Source organism: Zalophus californianus, chromosome 16 (assembly GCF_009762305.2).
Source record: "Zalophus californianus isolate mZalCal1 chromosome 16, mZalCal1.pri.v2, whole genome shotgun sequence".
Lineage (NCBI taxonomy): Eukaryota > Metazoa > Chordata > Mammalia > Carnivora > Otariidae > Zalophus > Zalophus californianus.
In genome coordinates this window covers 35359743-35376844 of record NC_045610.1, presented here as the reverse complement: position 1 = coordinate 35376844, position 17102 = coordinate 35359743, and the positions used below count along the sequence as shown (strand labels likewise).

Sequence of the window (17102 nt, the reverse complement as noted above, 5' to 3'; positions counted from 1 at the left end):
GTGTCATTTTCCCAGCACTATATCACAGGTCAGATAATTGTTTTAATTTTTGACAATTTGACTTTGTTTAATATGATAGAAACTTGCAATTAAAATATTTGAGTCAGATTTCCAAGATTGTATTTCTGCTTTCTCTTCACTGGTGGTGACTTCAATAAAGGATGATATTGAGATTGAACTCTTCTGGCCAGTCGTGTTGCCTTAGTTTTATCAAGAGGATAAATCACAATAATTCTGGCCACCCTACTGTCTTGGTACCTACCCCTCCCACCTTTGGTTATCAGACTGATAGTATTTTTAAAGATCCTTAGTCCCTGGGGATTAATGGGTAGAGTAACATTTTGATGTGCCATTGTGTTACAGTGTATCTTAAGGAGAGTTGAAGAGTGGAAAGAACATACAGAACCAGATTAAGAAAGGGGGTTCTAATCTGGATTCTGTAAATAACTAGATACCTTTAGGGCAGGTCATGTGGTTGCTCTCCCTTGTCTTACATGGGATGATTGGACTGAATTGTAAGAAGCACCTGGTTAGCCCACTGGCAGGCATGTCTTACTTGGCATACATAGTGCCTAAAACCATTTAAAAAAAAAATAACTAGTATTGTAAAAGTCAGACAAATTCGCCCCTCTCACCCAATGTAACAAACATATAATTTAAGTGTTAAAATCTCACTGTGGGTGCGCCTGGGTGGCTCAGTCACTGCGGGTCTACCTTCTACCTTTGGCCCAGGTCATGGTCCCAGGGTCCTGGGATTGAGCCCCATATCCGGCTCCCTGCTTGGCGGGAAGCCTGCTTCTCCCCCTCCCCTTCCAACTCCCCCTGCTTGTGTTCCCTCTCTCGCTGTGTCTCTGTCAAATAAAGAAAGAAAATCTTAAAAAAAAAAAATCTCACTGTGAAATAGTGTCTCCTTTTTTTATATGCGGAAACCAAGGCAGAGTTAAAGTCTGTAGTTCACAGTGGGTGTCAGCCAAGATTCAGACTGCACTGTATTCTCTCTCCAAGCATACCTGTTTACACTAGCCCATTTCATATTGTTAGGTCTTTTTCACATGTTGTTTTCCTTATGCCTAGAACGTCTTGCAGGCTTTCTACTTCTGAATTTAAGAACCAGTTCAAGCTTCATCACCTGTGATGACCTGACATTCCTGACTAAAATCACTTCTGTATCTAGTGTTGCATGTATATTCTAGTACACTCTGTTTTTTGCTTTTGACTGTCTTCTGTTAGACTGTGATCTTCTTGAGGAGTGGGTCTTACTCATTCTTGGATTTCCTGCACTGTTTTAGCACATGTTAAGTGTTAAGTGATTGTTGAAGTGCCATTTTCTACCTTTTAAAATTAAAATGTCACTTAAAATTAAATGCCACTTTAATTTTTAAGGTTCTTTTAAAAACTCATTTAAGTAATCTACACCCAGCGTGGGGCTTAAATTCACCACCCCAAGGGCAAGAAGGAGTTGCAGACTCCACTGACTGAGCCAGCCAGGTGCCCCTAAGTGCCACTCTATTTTTTTGATTGATTGATTTATTTAAAATATTTTTTATTTGAGAGAGATAATGAGCGGGGGTGGGAGGCAGAGGGAGAGGGAGAAGCAGACTCACTGTTCAGTAGGGGACCCGATGCTGGGCTCCATCCCAGGACCCTGAGATCATGAGGTGAGCCTAAGGCAGATGCTTAACCGAGTGAGCCACCCAGGCACCCCCTAAGTGCCAGTTTATATTAAAATCCCATGCAGTACATACTAGATTTGAGAGTGTGTTCATTTTATTTTTAATTGAAAATACTGTTTTGAAATTGTATTTTATTTAAAAACTGACATAGTACATTTAAAATTTTGACCACTTAAAATCTATGTTTGTCTATTTATTTATTTATTTTTAACGTGGGACTTGAACTCCTCATGGTCCTGAGATATAGAGTCCCGTGCTCCACCGAGTCAGCCAGGTGCCCCAAGAATCTGTTTTTTAGAAAGTCTAATTTATATGAATAAGGCTTAGGTTTTAGAGTAAAACTACATAGCTGTGGAAAATCACAAGTATTTTAGTTTTAAAATAAAATAAAACAGTTTATGACAAACCTTGAAGCTAGTAGTAATCACCAGTCTTACAGAAAGCCGTGCGATATATGGTAAAGCCCAAACTCAGATCTGGGTGAGTTTGATTTCAGTGAAAAATACTATTAAAACTAAGATTCAATAAGTACTATATTGATATTTCATTACCAAAAAGAATTATATGATTTCCTTCTTAGAGAAAGTTTGTATTGGCTTATGTTTTAGAGTCAGGAGAGGGACCATGGAAATGTTTATTCCTTTTGTTCTTTTAAAGAATTTTTTTTTTTTTTTTTTTTTTTTTTTTTAAGTAACCTCTACAGCCAATGTGGGACTCAAACTCACAACCGAGATCAGGAGTCACATGTTCTACTGGCAGAGCCAGCCAGCCACCCCTATTTTGTTTTAATGATGAGCCTTTTTTGAGGATCATAGAGATTGACCCAGTTTAAACAAAGGAACAGTAGTGTTATGGGGTTTTTTGTTTTATTTTTTTAAGATTTTATTTATTTATTTGACAGAGAGAGACACAGCGAGAGAGGGAACACAGCATGGGGAGTGGGAGACGGAGAAGCAGGCTTCCTGCCAAGCAGGGAGCCCGATGGCGGGGCTCCATCCCAGGACTCTGGGATCATGACCTGAGCTGAAGGCAGACACTTAACGACTGAGCCACCCAGACACCCCAGTCTTATGTTTTATTAGTTAAGATGATAAATAGAAATTATATTAAAAATAATAAAATCAAAGTAAGATGCACAATGGTAAAGTTTCATATCTATGAGCGCCACGTACTAAATTTATTTTTAAATTATATAACTGTACAATTTTTAGATGTAAATGCTGCCAATAACTTACTAAGCTATTATGTAATTATTACAGTTATTGGAAATTTGTTAAATAAATTTTGAGCCTTGGGAACCAGGGTTAATGGTCTGAAAGATAAATGGCATACTTTGTCTCTCTTCTCCTTCCCTCAAATAAAAGATTCCTAGTTATTTTTAAGATTGAGTGTTGGCATTGGTATTTTATTGTGATACACTTACTGTGGATGCCAAGTGAAACAAATCAGACTTTTTGATAATTAGAAAAGTATATAGCATTTTAAAATATCACATGAGCACTGAGAATTTGGAAATAATTTGAAAAAACACTAACTGTGAGCATATAGGAGTTTTCTTAATACTTTATTTGTAAGAATGTTTAAATTGCAAAGAATAATTTTAAAAATCCAGTATTTAGCAGTACTTCTAAAGAAAATTATACAGAGATACTCTATGTATAACAGGTTAATATTGATATAAAACTAAATCTTTATGATTTTTTAATCTTAATTGTTCTTTATGACCTTAATTCTTCTGGACAATGTTTATGGAACTATATTACTTCAAGTGTGAAACAGCTGATCTTTGGGGTACCTGGCTGGCTCATTCGGTAAGAGCATGTGACTCTTGATCTCAGGGTTGTGAGTTTGAGCTCCACAATGGGTGTACAGATTATTTGTAACCTTTACTCCCAACGTGGGGCTCAGACTCAAAACCTCAAGATTAAGAGTTGCATGCTCTACCAAGCCAGCCAGGTGCCTCATAGGTACTGCTTTTTAAAAGTTGAGGGACGTCTGGGGGGCTTAGTTGGTTTAGTGTCTGCTTTTGGCTCACGTCATGATCCCAGGATCCTGGGATCAACCCCAGAGTCCCGCCCGGCCTCCTTGCTCAGCGGGGAGCCTGCTTATCTCTCTGCCTGCTCTGCCTGCTGATTCCCCTACCTGTGCTGTCTCTCACTCTCTGACAAATAAATAAATAAAATCTTAAAAAAGAAAAAAGGAAAAAAAAAAGACTTTTAAGGAAGAAAATAATTGATTGCAGATTTAACATCCAGTCCTAAGTATCTACAAAGAACTCTCATTCAATCTTAAATTTAACATGTTTTCTTCTCATATGTCTTAGTTTTACATTGATTATGCAATAACAATGAAGTAAGAAAGACACTTTGGAATATTGCTCAACAGGTTTTGGTTTGCAGTGTATAGAATAAGTATCAGCTAGAGCAGTCTTGAAATATATCTGAAGGAGTTACTAAAGTACTGATGGAGAGAATTAAAAGTGTTTCCTGTAATAGTCTTTGTTCATACCATAGGAGCCCATCAGCAGTTGCTCAGTAAAGTGCTGGTGTATGTGAAAATATCCAGTACATTTAGAGTTAAAGGATTTCTTAAGGGAAGCTACCGATCCAGATCGCTTTAAATGAATGTTATTTGTAATTTAGACAGTGATTCCCAAATCCTAATCTGTAAATTGGTTCTGGTCTTTTTAACAAAGTTAGAATGATAATAACAGTTTTAAGTTTTTTGTTTTTTTTTTAATAAAATTAAAATTTGTTCTTCTAGAAATCTTTCCCATATTGTTGCTATGTGGGGAGAGCGGTGATTAAAAGTAGATAGTAGGAAGTACTGGTAACTCTCTCCTGCACGTTTTTTACTGAAATTTGGGAGTTGGAAAGTCACTACTGTAACTGATGTGGGTTTAACAAATAAAATTGTTCTCATTTGGTTGAAAGATGAAGGTTAAGAAATGAGAAAAATAGTAATTTGGCACTCTTTTCCAGTATAGTTTTAAAGCTGAACAATTTTTTAAAGTACCTTTGTTTTTCTTCACTAGGTTTGTAAATATTATCTCTGTGGTTTTTGTCCTGCGGAATTGTTCACCAATACTCGTTCTGATCTTGGTAAGTGAATTTTCTATGTAGCTTTTATCAAATTATGATTTAAAATAAAAACTGGTACTTCATAAATTCCAAGAAGTTTTCTCTTAAAGTTTGTTGATAAGGTAATTTCTTTCCTGGCTTAGATTTTTTAGCATATTAATAAATGCCAGTCTAGTTAAAACATGGTGGCTTAAGTAAACATACATGTCTATTTCCACTCCCTCCCAAAACCCTCCACTAAAATGAAAATTTAAAAACAAAAAAAGGTATAAACAGAAGAGGAGATAACAGTTATAGATACCAACAAATTTTTGGAAGATGACAAGTGGATGGAAGAGTAGCAGCAAACTCAACAGGGCAGAGAAACCTGTACCCTAAAAGCCTGCAGAAGGGGATATTAAAAGGAAGTTTTGATCAGCAGAACCCTGGACAGGCTGAGCATTTGGAGGCACCAGGTACCATAGAAGGCAGAGTTGAGTCATGGGGCTGAAAATGAAAGATTAGTTAAGGGTCTCTCAACTGTGACATTTGATATTTTAAGCTGGATAATTTTGTTTTTGGGGGCTATCCTGTGCACTGTAGGATGTTTAGTAGCATTCCTGGCCTCTACCCACTGGATGCCAGTAGCACCCCTCAACTGTGAAAACCAGAAACATCTCCAACTAAAAAGGCATTGCCAAATGTCCCTGGAGGGACTCTTAAAACCTGTGCATCTGGTGATTCTCTGTCTCCCACCCCTGTATCCCAGGAGACAGTAGGGGGTTCTTTTCTGGAGAAATTGGACCTACGAGACTGTAGTTCCATCTGAACCACATAATGCCAAAAAAAAAAAAAAAAAAGTGACTTTTCTTCAGGATGGTACATAATTAGTATCATTCTAGAAACATAAAAGAGAAGTTAATTATTTAAGCATGATGCTTGCCCTAGAGCTTTAGAAGCACATTAGGGCTGAACGAATCTAGATACTGGGATTCCAGACACAGCACAGGGCAGTAATGAGTAAAAATGAGACTTATTAAGAGAGTTAAGTCTATATTCTTAATAGTGGGGTTTTCCCATTCCCTTCCTCTGCCCTGTTCCTAGAAGGATACAGCCAGATGTTTTTCCCCAGGCAGAAGAGAAGAGGATTCTTTAGAGAAAGTGAACAGTTCCAGAGAAGTGATCTACAGGTACTGACCCTTGGGGAATCTCCTAAAAGAATTTTGCTGCCTGGTTTTCCTGTGGTAAAGCCCATTCGTTGACAAACCCTGCCTGTGCATACCAACTTCCAGTTAGATTTTGGAAGTGTTTTGCCAGCCAAGGAATACCAGTTAGACACGTGAGGAGAACCTTCAACATGATAGATTAACCAAAACCAGCAGGGCGGGGGGTGGGGGGGAGTTTAGTGGAATTAGAGATAATGGCGAAAGCAGAAGAAAAGATACTTTGTTGTTGTTGTTTGAAGTAGGAAGCTCTATACCCAATGGGGGAACTCCCAACCCTGAGATCAGGAGTTGCATGTTCTATCCACTGAATCATCCAGGTGCCCTAAAATACTAAAAGTCTTAACTAAATTTAGTATCCTCAGAGAAATGAGAGAGGATATCAGGGATAGGGTACTATATAAAAAGGGGACTTTTGAAAAACCAAAAAAGAGCTCTTGGAAATTGGGACTGAAGAAATCTGAAATAAAATCAGGGTTAAGGTTTGAGAATAAAACCAAGGAAATTTGCTGGAATGTTGGGTGATTGGACAGAAAAGATTAATAAAATTTGAAAAAATGGTATCAATACAGTACTAAGGAGTTCTAGAGAAAGCAGAAGGGCGGAAATCAAAGATTTTTGCACTACTGAAGGGCGGTCGTCTTACAGATTGAGTGCATCCTTCAAATGCTCAGCACACTGGATGAGAAAAGATCCGTTCAGAGGCACACCACTGAAATTTCAGAATGGTGGGAGTGGGGCAGGGGCACACAGGATCATGAATCAGAATGGCCCCAGATTTGTCAGTAACAACACCAGAAGCTTGAAGACTCTGGAGAAACACCCTCAGGATTCTGAGTGAAAAAATATTTTTCCTAGGTTAGCTATATAGCCAAACTTCAAAGTATGAGAGTGAAAAAAAGACATTTTCAGACATGCAAGATCTCAACAAATTGATCTCCACGATTCTTTGGAAACTCCACCAACACATGGGTATAAAATCAAGGTGAAAAACAAGAGATCCAGTAAACTGCATCCGATCCAGACCAGAAAAGGAACCTCTCAGGATGACAACTCTTTATTAGTGAGCTTAGAAAATAAGCAGCCCAGATTGAAGCAGAACAGAAAGCTCGGGGGCAAAACTGAAGCTGATTATCTGATAGATTTGGAATCTTGAAAGAATTTCTGTAGCTGACTTAAAGTGTTTGAGAAGAGTTCAGAAATACAGAAATCTAAACAAATGAAAAGAATTCCAACAGAAATGTGAAGTATATCCTAAGTCGTCATAATGCCCCTTTTGTTAGGCTCAGCAGGTAACAGTACTTGCATAGTCAAAATATAAAGTGTTTATTTAACTTAAAATTCTTTTGATCTAAAATTTTGATGTCTAAGGTAAACTAAGAAAAAGCAAAATAGTTTAGAAATACGGAAATAAATTCCAGAAGGCATAGGTGACACGGTTGAATCAGCTGCCTTCTGGAGGTAGGAAGGAGTAGGACTTGAGCGTTCTTACATTCTGGCTTCATCTGCAGGTCCCCCAAATTAGTAAAAGATGAGGGGTAGACCAGTGGTTCGCCTTCATTATGGTTTTCTTGGGTGGCACTGGGTACAGTTTCTCTTTCCTCCAACTCTTCTTTTTTCTTCTCTTTTCTTAGCATGTAGTTGCTCTCCATTATACTGATCTTGAAGATTAAGGAGAACAATTTTCATGTGTTTACTTGGGCACATTACTTTGTAATTCATTAGGCTCAATTTAGGTGTGTACAGACTATTCTGTGATAAAATGGGTTTTGTTTTCCCTTTTTTTTTTAAGAGCTACTTTTAGATTTGGCAAGAGAAAAGGTGGTTATCAATTTATACATATTTCTCTTTTTTTTTTTCAGGTCCATGTGAAAAAATTCATGATGAAAACCTTCGAAAACAGTAAGTTACCTTTATCAGTCATTTCTACCTGCTCGGTCATTCTTTGGTTTAAAGGGGACAAAGATTGAAGAAAATTAGAATTAGTATAAAATGAATGTCTTGTTGGGGTTCTATTCATTAGGTGGGATGGTAGAAAGTCATAGCCACAAAAATGATACGATCAGCCACCATATAGGAGTGTGTATTCTATGCGTAAATACTATTGAATCCTTAGCTTTTTTTCTGTATCGTTTGTTTTTTAACAGTCCTGGTTTTATAAATGAGACTTGTCCTGGGGCCAGGGTCACAGATCCAATATTGTGGTAGAGCCGGCGTTCAAGCACCTAGCTTTGCCCTATTGTAAAGTCCATGCTTTTGGGCGCCTGGGTGGTTCTCTTAAGCAAACATAATGTTAAGTACTTGTCTTCCCTTTACCCGGATGAGAGACTAGAAATTGACTTCTTACATACCCAGTTTACTCTTCAGAGTAAATGCAACAATCTATAAGATTAGTTAAGATAGAATATGTGAGTTGTAATGGATAAAGATTTGGAAAGAAAGTAATGCTTATTAATTTTTATTCTTAACCAGGTATGAAAAGAGTTCTCGTTTTATGAAGGTTGGCTATGAGAGAGATTTTCTGCGATACCTACAGAGCTTACTTGCAGAAGTAGAACGTAGAATTAGACGAGGCCATGCTCGTTTGGCATTATCTCAAAACCAGCAGTCCTCTGGGGTGAGTATGAAATTAATTTGTAGTCTTTGTAAAGTGTGTCCTTGTTCTCTGGAGACCCAGAGATCTCCCTAGTATGAAAATTTGTGGTCAAGTTCATTGTGTTCTCTTAGAATGACATAAACTTAAAAGGCATTAATTTTTTTCAGTCTTTATCAGTAATACTCATTTTGCTCCTCATTAAGATTTTTCTCCTAGTTGTCAGTAACTGACCAAATATGTAATTAGGTAGCAAGAATTGAAGGTAATTGAGTTACTATCCTTGTAACTCAACATTTAACTGTTAAATACAAATATTATGTATGTGAGTGCTTGAATATTTGTTTTTTACTTACTGATAATACATTTTATTATCTCTTCAATAGGCAGCTGGCCCAACAGGCAAAAATGAAGAAAAAATTCAGGTTCTAACAGATAAAATTGATGTACTCCTACAGCAGGTAAGAATTGTGTACATTAATAACGAAATACTTGGAGTAGACACTTAACCAAAGAAGATAAAAGGGTGGCAAATACATATATGTAAAGGTGCTCAAAGTTGTTAATCATTAGGGAACTATAAATTAAAACCACAATGAGATATTTATTGTACATCTGTCAGAATGGCTAAAATTAAAAAGACCATACCAAGTATTAATGAAGATGTGGGAAAACTGGAACTATCCTACACTGCTGGTGGGATGTAAAATTATAACCACTTTGGAAAATCGTAGGTTTCTTAAAAAGTTAAAGATCCACTGTGAGTCATTCCAGTCCTAGATATTGACCCAAGAGAAACAAAAGCATATGTTTACAGAGTTGTATTACCAGTGTTCATAGCAGCTTTGTTTGTAATTGGCAAAATCCCTAAACTGGAACTAGCTTAGACGTCTGTCAGTAGGTGAACGGATAAATGCTGTGATGTATCCATGCAGTAGAGTACTGCTCAGTAATAAAACAAATCAACTGCATTTAACACTGTAGGTGAATCTTAAGATAATTAGGCTGAGTGAAAGAAGCCAGATTAAAAAAAGAAAAAGTACATAAGTCCATTTATATACAATTCTAGAAAATTTAAACTGATCTATAGTGACAGCAGATCAGTGGTTGTTCGGGGAGGAGGTACTACAAAGGAAATTTGGGGTGATGGATGTGTTCGTTATCTAGGTGAAGGTGTTAGTTTCATGGTTGTCAAAACTTTCAGATTGTGCACCTTAAAAATATGCAATAAAATATACTTTATTAATGCTGTAAAAAAAATTGATAGGGTAAATTTAACCCAAAGAGGCTTCAGTAAATGAAACCAAACAAAAGACCCAAAACAACCATGAAATGATAATGAAGCTTAGGGAAGAACAGAAGAATACTTGGATAGTTTGGTTAGAAAGGAATCTTGACTGCTTGGCAGTTTGTTTGTTTGTTTGTTTGTTTGTTTTAAATCCCCCTTAGATTGAAGAATTAGGATCTGAAGGAAAAGTAGAAGAAGCCCAGGGGATGATGAAATTAGTTGAACAGTTAAAAGAAGAGAGAGAATTGCTTAGGTCCACAACCTCGGTGAGTAGCAACCTCGTTTTGACTTATCCAGGCTGTTCACTGTGAATTACTAGGACCTATTCCTATTTGAGAATCTTAATAAACAGTTTCCTAATGTCCTAAATCAAGAGTCTGCAAACTGTATCTTAAAGGGTACACAGTAAATACTTAAGGTTTGCAGGCCACAAGGTCCCTGGCAGCTACCAAGCTCTCTTTATATTATGAAAGCAGCTTTGGATAATGCATAAACAAATGGATGTGGCTGTGTTCCAATAAAACTTTATTTACAAAAACAAGCTTCTGGCTTCTGCATGTCAGCCCATGCCTTAGATCATGATTATTCATTGGGGCCTGGGTTTTACTTACCCCCCCCCTTTTTTTTTAAGATTTACTTACTATTTATTTTTTTTTTAAATTTTATTTGTTTATTTGAGACAGGGAGGGAGCAGAGGGAGAGGGAGAAGCAGACTCCTGTTGAGCAGGGAGCTCAAAGTGGGGCTCAGTTCCAGGACCCTGGGATCATGACCTGAGCCGAAGGCAGACGCTTAACTGAGCCACCCAGGTGCCCATAGATTTTTTTATTTTTAGAAAGAGAACATGCGTGCAAGTGGGGAAAGAGGGAAAGAAGCAGATTCCCCAGTGAGTGGGTAGCCCGATGTAGGGCTTAATCCTGTGACCCTGAGATCATATAAATCAAAAGTTGGGACATGACTGACTGAGCCACCCAGGCACCCCTTAACTTTCTTGTTATGATAAAGTACCCCATATATACTTACCTTAGCTCAAAATTGGTATACTCTTTACTTTTTTGTATTAATTAGAGAATGTGACATACATGTTTTGGATTTTTTTTTCTTAAGATTTTATTTTATTTATTTGAGAGAAAGAGTAAGAGAGAGCATGAGAGGGGAGAGGGTCAGAGGGAGAAGCAGACTCCCCACTGAGTGGGGAACCTGATGTGGGACTCGATCCTGGGACTCCAGGATCATGACCTGAGCTGAAGGCAGTTGCTTAACCAACTGAGCCACCCAGGCGCCCCCATGTTTTAGATATTGGTGGTAGAATATAATTGGCCTTTGGTTCCCAAATACTGAATAAGATATGTACAGATTATACTCAGTAAGATAGTTCCCTAAGCATTTTAGGGTTAAAAATTTTTTTTTTTTTTTAAATATGCTCTATGCCCATTGTAGACTTGAACTCAACCTGAGATCAAGAGTCACATGCTCTACTGACTTTGCTAGCCAGGCACCTCTTGGGGGAAAAAAAAAAACATACATATATATTTTTTTAAGATTTTATTTATTTGACAGAGACACAGTGAGAGAGGGAACACAAGCAGGGGGAGTGGGAGAGGGAGAAGTAGGCCTCCCACAGAGCAGGGAGCCCAATGCAGGGCTTGATCCCAGGGCCCTGGGATCATGACCTAAGCCGAAGGCAGACGCCCCTTGAAAAATATTTTTAATATGGAGGCCACACTTTAGCCTGTTGAAACTAAGAAATGATTTCAGACTAGAATAGGTAGCTTTCTGAAGGTAGTTAACATTTTTCAAGGTAATGTGGACAATTCTTTGGTTATAGTTGAGTGATGGGGTCTCGTCACTTCCTTGTGATATGGAAAGTTGGTTGCTGTTGCCTTGCTTCCCTACTCTAAAAGTTGACCAGTTGCTGTTCAGTATTAGGGCTTTGGAGAAATTCACAAAATTCGAAAACTATTCTAGATTGTAAGTACTTTTTTTTGGATTTTGTTTCTTCTCTCTTCCTCAAATACTCTTATAATAACTGATTTATCATTTCAGACAATTGAAAGTTTTGCTGCCCAAGAAAAACAAATGGAAGTTTGTGAAGTGTGTGGAGCCTTTTTGATAGTAGGAGATGCCCAGTCCCGGGTAGATGACCATTTGATGGGAAAGCAGCACATGGGCTATGCCAAAATTAAAGCTACTGTAGAGGAGTTAAAAGTAAGCTTCTTTCAAGCATGCACTTTAGCCACAGCTAATACTCTATTTTAGTATGGGTAAAAATTGATCACATTTAGCTTCTTGATAGTTTGTTATTTGAAACTATAACAATCCCTATAAAATTTTTCTATTCATCAATTGTCAAAGGGCTTTATTTTCTTCACTCTTCTGTGCCAGGAATTTGGGAGAAAGACTATCCCTGAGGACTTAGTCAAGTAACTACCTTGCATACAGACATGGTGTTGGAATTTCTACATTTTTCCTTTAGGGCATCAAATTCCATATGTTGATCTACACATGCTTTATATTAGGTTTGTTTGATAGTGTCTTTAAGGGTATAGTTCTATAAAAATCATACTTGATTTCTTTTAGGAAAAGTTAAGAAAAAGAACCGAAGAACCTGATCGTGATGAGCGTTTAAAAAAGGAGAAGCAAGAACGGGAAGAAAGAGAAAAAGAACGGGAGAGAGAAAGAGAAGAAAGAGAAAGGAAAAGACGGAGAGAAGAGGAAGAAAGAGAGAAAGAAAGGGCTAGAGACAGAGAAAGAAGAAAGAGAAGTCGTTCTCGAAGTCGGCATTCAAGCCGAACCTCAGACCGAAGATGCAGCAGGTCTCGGGACCACAAAAGATCACGAAGTAGAGAAAGGAGGCGAAGCAGGTATATAGCATGAGGCAGCGTGCAGTATGCAGTAGCAATTGCTAGTGTTATTTCCTTGGTCCTTGGGAAGCTCTTAAGTATCATCAAGCACTAAGATGAATTATGAGAGTGGAATCAGTGAGCCAGTCCATCTTAAAGGCAACTTCTTTGCTATTTCCCACCAGTCTAAGGAGGTTTGAGGCACTCTTCCTAGGAAGTCCGTGTTATTACATGGTCTCTTTAGTGCATCTCTTCTCATTGATTTTAAGAAGACATTTAAATTATAAGTTATTTTGGTAGAATTACTTACTTTTGCTTTGGATGACATGCAGAATATAAAGTGTTTCATAACTAATTCTTTAAAAATACCAAAAAAGATAACAGTTTTTCTGTTTAAGAGGAGTCTTTTTTTTTTAATATTTTATTTTTTTATTTTGATAGAGACACAGCGAGAGAGGGACACAAGCAGGGGGAGTGGGAGAGAGAAGCAGGCTGCCCGCTGAGCAGGGAGCCTGATATGGGGCTCGATCCCAGGACCCTGGGATCAGGACCTGAGCCGAAGGCGGACGCCTAATGACTGAGCCACCCAGGTGCCCCGAAGAGGAGTCTTAAAGAGCATGATGATAGGGGCACCTGGTTGGCTCAGTTGGTTAAGTGTCCGAATCTTGATTTCAGCTCAGGTCATGATCTCAGGGTCATGAGATAGAGCCCCGCATTGGGTTCTGTGCTGGGCATGGAGCCTGCTTAAACACCCCCACCCCCCATCCCGTGTGTGCTCGCTCATCCTCTCTCTCTCTCTCAAAAAAAAAAAAAAAAAAAAAAGCATGTTGATTGTCTTAGCACTATTTGAAAAATGGAAGTTAGATTTTCAATAATTTCCAGTTCTTAAGATTTCTACTGTAGATATTAGTGGATTCTACTCATTTGCCTTTTGTATCTTGTTAATTGTTGAACAGTGTATAATTTTTTTTTTTAAAGATTTTATTTATTTATTTGACAGACACAGCAAGAGAGGGAACACAAGCAGGGCGAGTGGGAGAGGGAGAAGCAGGCTTCCCACAGAGCAGGGAGCCCGATGCGGGGCTCGATCCCAGGATCCTGGGATCATGACCTGAGCCAGAGGCAGATGGCTTAACGACTGAGCCACTCAGGCGCCCCGAACAGTGTATAATTTTTCAAGTTTTTTTCTCATTGTAATGTCAGCTGAAGTTACTTTCCTTTTGTTTTCAATTGTGAAGAAGTAGAGATCGACGAAGAAGCCGAAGCCATGATAGATCAGAAAGAAAGCATAGATCTCGTAGCCGGGATCGAAGAAGATCAAAAAGCCGGGATCGAAAGTCCTATAAGCACAGGAGCAAAAGTCGGGACAGAGAACAAGATAGAAAATCCAAGGAGAAAGGTTAGTTTATGTGAGAATTTAATTCATTAATAGGAGAGTATTTTCACACTCTTTTCTCCCCACTCACATTTCTTTGGACATAGGCAGAGTTCCATTTCAGTTTCTATTCTTTTTTACTTACTGCGAATACCATTCAGTAGACCAGCAGTATTTTCCCCTTTCTTCCTCTGATTTGTGAGAATGACAGTTGACCTGGTGTTTTCTTAGAACATGTTAAAACCACATCCTTCAGTTATTCACCTAAAGGTTTATCGTCTCGATTCTTCCAAGTATTGCATTACCTCTCAGGGTTATTAGGCTGTAGAATTTATTAGCTTGTTTATTGGCAATACTTTTTTTTATCTGCTGCGTGTTCCATAGTATGTCTTGCAGAGTAAGTGTGCTGTGTTGCATTGGTCCTCATGTGCAGCCTTCATTTACCTGCGTAATTAACTTCTAAGTTTACAGAAGTTGAATACCTTACCTATGTCTTAACCATGTTTTCTATTGAAACAATATGCTCTTTTCCTCTGTACTTCTCCCGTTGGTTTTCAGCGGCATTCCAGTGGCTGAAATGCACTATTCACTGCACTGTTAATGGACTTTTTCATTTTGTCTTTGGCATGTTTTCACCTGGATATTCTCATCTTTTAGCTTATTCTTTAGTGAAAGATAATTCTTTTAAATCATCAGGGTCTCCTTTCTGTATTTTCTTTAGATTCTTCAAGCATCTCTCATTTTGTATTGACTGGGCTGTTCTGCTTTGCATGGTGTTTAGGAATGAGAGCAAGGGCCAATTTCTAATTTTCTTGGCTCTGCTTGTTCCATCCTGTTCTGCCTGTCTGTGTCCATGTTTGATCACCCAACATATGTGCTGCTGTGTTTTGAGTTTATTAAACTGGACTTTTATCTGACACTCATTTCTTTTCTTTTTTGGAACTATTTTGTAGTGTTTGTTTTTTGTGGGTTTTTTGGGGGCCAGACTCAGGTTTTGTTAGACTGAGTTAGAGAACTAGCACTGCAAACAATGGACATATTTTCTGGTCTTAGGCTTTCATTTTTCATTTTAAAAGGTGTACCTTTTAAAAAATATTTACATATATTGGGTTTTTTCCTACAACATGGAGCAAATGTTAAAAAGTAGGAAACAAGGACAATTTTTTAAATCTGTCATGAGCTTTAAGTTCAGAAATTACTTCTGTGATTCAACTGGCAGTTGTTACAAAGGATCGTTGCCTGATTTTATATTAGTTTTAAAATTTCACCCAACCTTTTTTGCAAGACTTTTTTTGTGTAGTGTCTCTTTGGGGGGACAAGTCCAATCTCGAGAGCCAGATAATGGATGTCAGAGATCAAATTAGTCACTTCTCTTTGAGAATTAAAGCTCTTTGCTGTATCATACTTCGTGTCACTTAAAATAGTTGGATTGGTTCTTGGGACAAAAGCTAGCTAGCCTTCATAACTGTCTGGGATCAACAATGAGCAATGGTCTGACTAAAAACAGGACATGTTTGTGTAATTTCTGGGTAGAGCAAAAAGATGTCCTGAATTGTTTAGCTATATAAAAAATCCTAATTGTGATAATGACATCAGAGAATTTAATAAAACTTTGCTTAAGTAAATAAGCTGCATTGTATTTGGATTATGGACAAACAGGATTTTCCTGGTGAGGTATGGAGGAAGGAGAGAAGATTTGATTCAGAGAAAGCTCTGCATCAGGTCCACCTTGAAAGATTGGGGATGCATTACAGATTTGTTTTAAACTTGGGGATCTCTTCTAGAAGTGATACGATTTATTGGCTTTTGAAAATGCCATGTAGCCATTCAGGCACTCCTAGGTATATAGATGACTGAAGGCCTGAACTGTGAGTAGGAACAGCATTTAATGGCACGAGTAAGCAGAGTTCACTACTCAGCGTGCTGCAGTGGAAACACTTCAGTTCCACGGTGGAAAGTGGTTTCTTCCACAGACCTATAGTTCTTAACACAACCGATTTAGGGTTCTCTCTTTGTCAAGAGAGTTTCCTTTTTTAATCCGTAGCCCTGAAATCCACCACACTTTGTGGATGTCCTTAGGACTATTAAGATCTACCATATCTACATAGGGCAGAAGATAAGATTATTGGACTGACTACTAGTCCTCTACGGGGCAACAAGACGACTCTTCTTCATTGAAGCTACCTGTGCACCGGAGAAGCCCATAAGGCACAAAGGGAGGACTTTCCCGCAAGGTCAGTTAGAGCACACTGTACTGGCACAGTTCTCATAAGTCGACGGACAGACATGGCGCAAGTCCTGCAGTCAGCTACTCGGACGTTGCTTCGTGTGCATTTTGCAAGTCTTATGGACTGAATATGCTCACATATGATCGATCTTCAGTTGTTCCATTCTTTGAATGAGTGCCCCTGTCACTGCCATATTTTGTTTTCATTACCATCCCTCTCCCAGTTACTTGCTGTTGTGTCTTAACTTTGTCCAGAATCTGTAGAGGGTTGTGCTTCTCTTAAAATGTTTTTCTGTCTTATGAACTACTCTGCTAGACCAGCTATTCTTAACATAGTTTTACGGGGAAAAATAATTTTTCCACAAAGCTTGTAGTTTGCATTAACATTTTCTGTAGAAATCTTTTGTTAGGCAATACTTGGAATTAAAAAAGCTGGAATATACTTGACCCATGTACCACTTTTGCCCCTAGTCTGAGGTTTACCCTTCCAAGGAAAACAGGAGAAAAAGTTGAGATTTACTTTTTCCATTCTTAATTCGCAGTTGAGTTGAATTTTAATTTTCTCCTTTTGGAAAAACAACTCTGAGATGGCATATATATTACTTTTCTTAGCAAAGCACCAAAGTTCAGTACTTGGATTGAGATCTGAGATCTACTTTCTTTCATTGGGCTTGTTCCTCTTAGGTATTCAAATATGTACATATGTAAGTAATCTTTTGCATTAAAAAAATCTGTAGTTGGAGAAACATGCCTATTAAGTGTTCAGCTTTTTTCACCCTTTGCAGTTACTGTTTTTACTTTTTATCTTCATAATTTACTTCAT

The 17102-nt window shown here is 38.1% G+C and overlaps 1 protein-coding gene across 7 annotated transcripts in view; it reads left to right on the top strand.

Moving 5' to 3' along the window:
* LUC7L3 (LUC7 like 3 pre-mRNA splicing factor) overlaps nt 1-17102 on the top strand; it is a 30656-nt gene that overhangs the window by 7091 nt on the left and 6463 nt on the right. For 4 of the 7 annotated variants that reach the window (XR_003525208.2, XR_003525207.2, XR_004819685.1 and 1 more), the window contains exons 2-9: nt 4708-4774; nt 7818-7857; nt 8428-8572; nt 8935-9009; nt 9998-10102; nt 11881-12042; nt 12415-12698; nt 13916-14076. Coding sequence is in view for 3 of the 7 variants with exons in the window: in XM_027625351.2 (XP_027481152.1) it covers nt 4708-4774; nt 7818-7857; nt 8428-8572; nt 8935-9009; nt 9998-10102; nt 11881-12042; nt 12415-12698; nt 13916-14076 (1039 nt within the window). In the remaining 4 variants the exon portion in view is untranslated. Of the gene's footprint in view, nt 1-4707; nt 4775-5019; nt 5209-5836; nt 5923-7817; nt 7858-8427; nt 8573-8934; nt 9010-9997; nt 10103-11880; nt 12043-12414; nt 12699-13915; nt 14077-16160; nt 16287-17102 lie in introns of all 7 variants that reach the window. The other 3 variants (XM_027625353.2, XR_003525209.2, XM_027625354.1) reach the window with 3 other exon arrangements.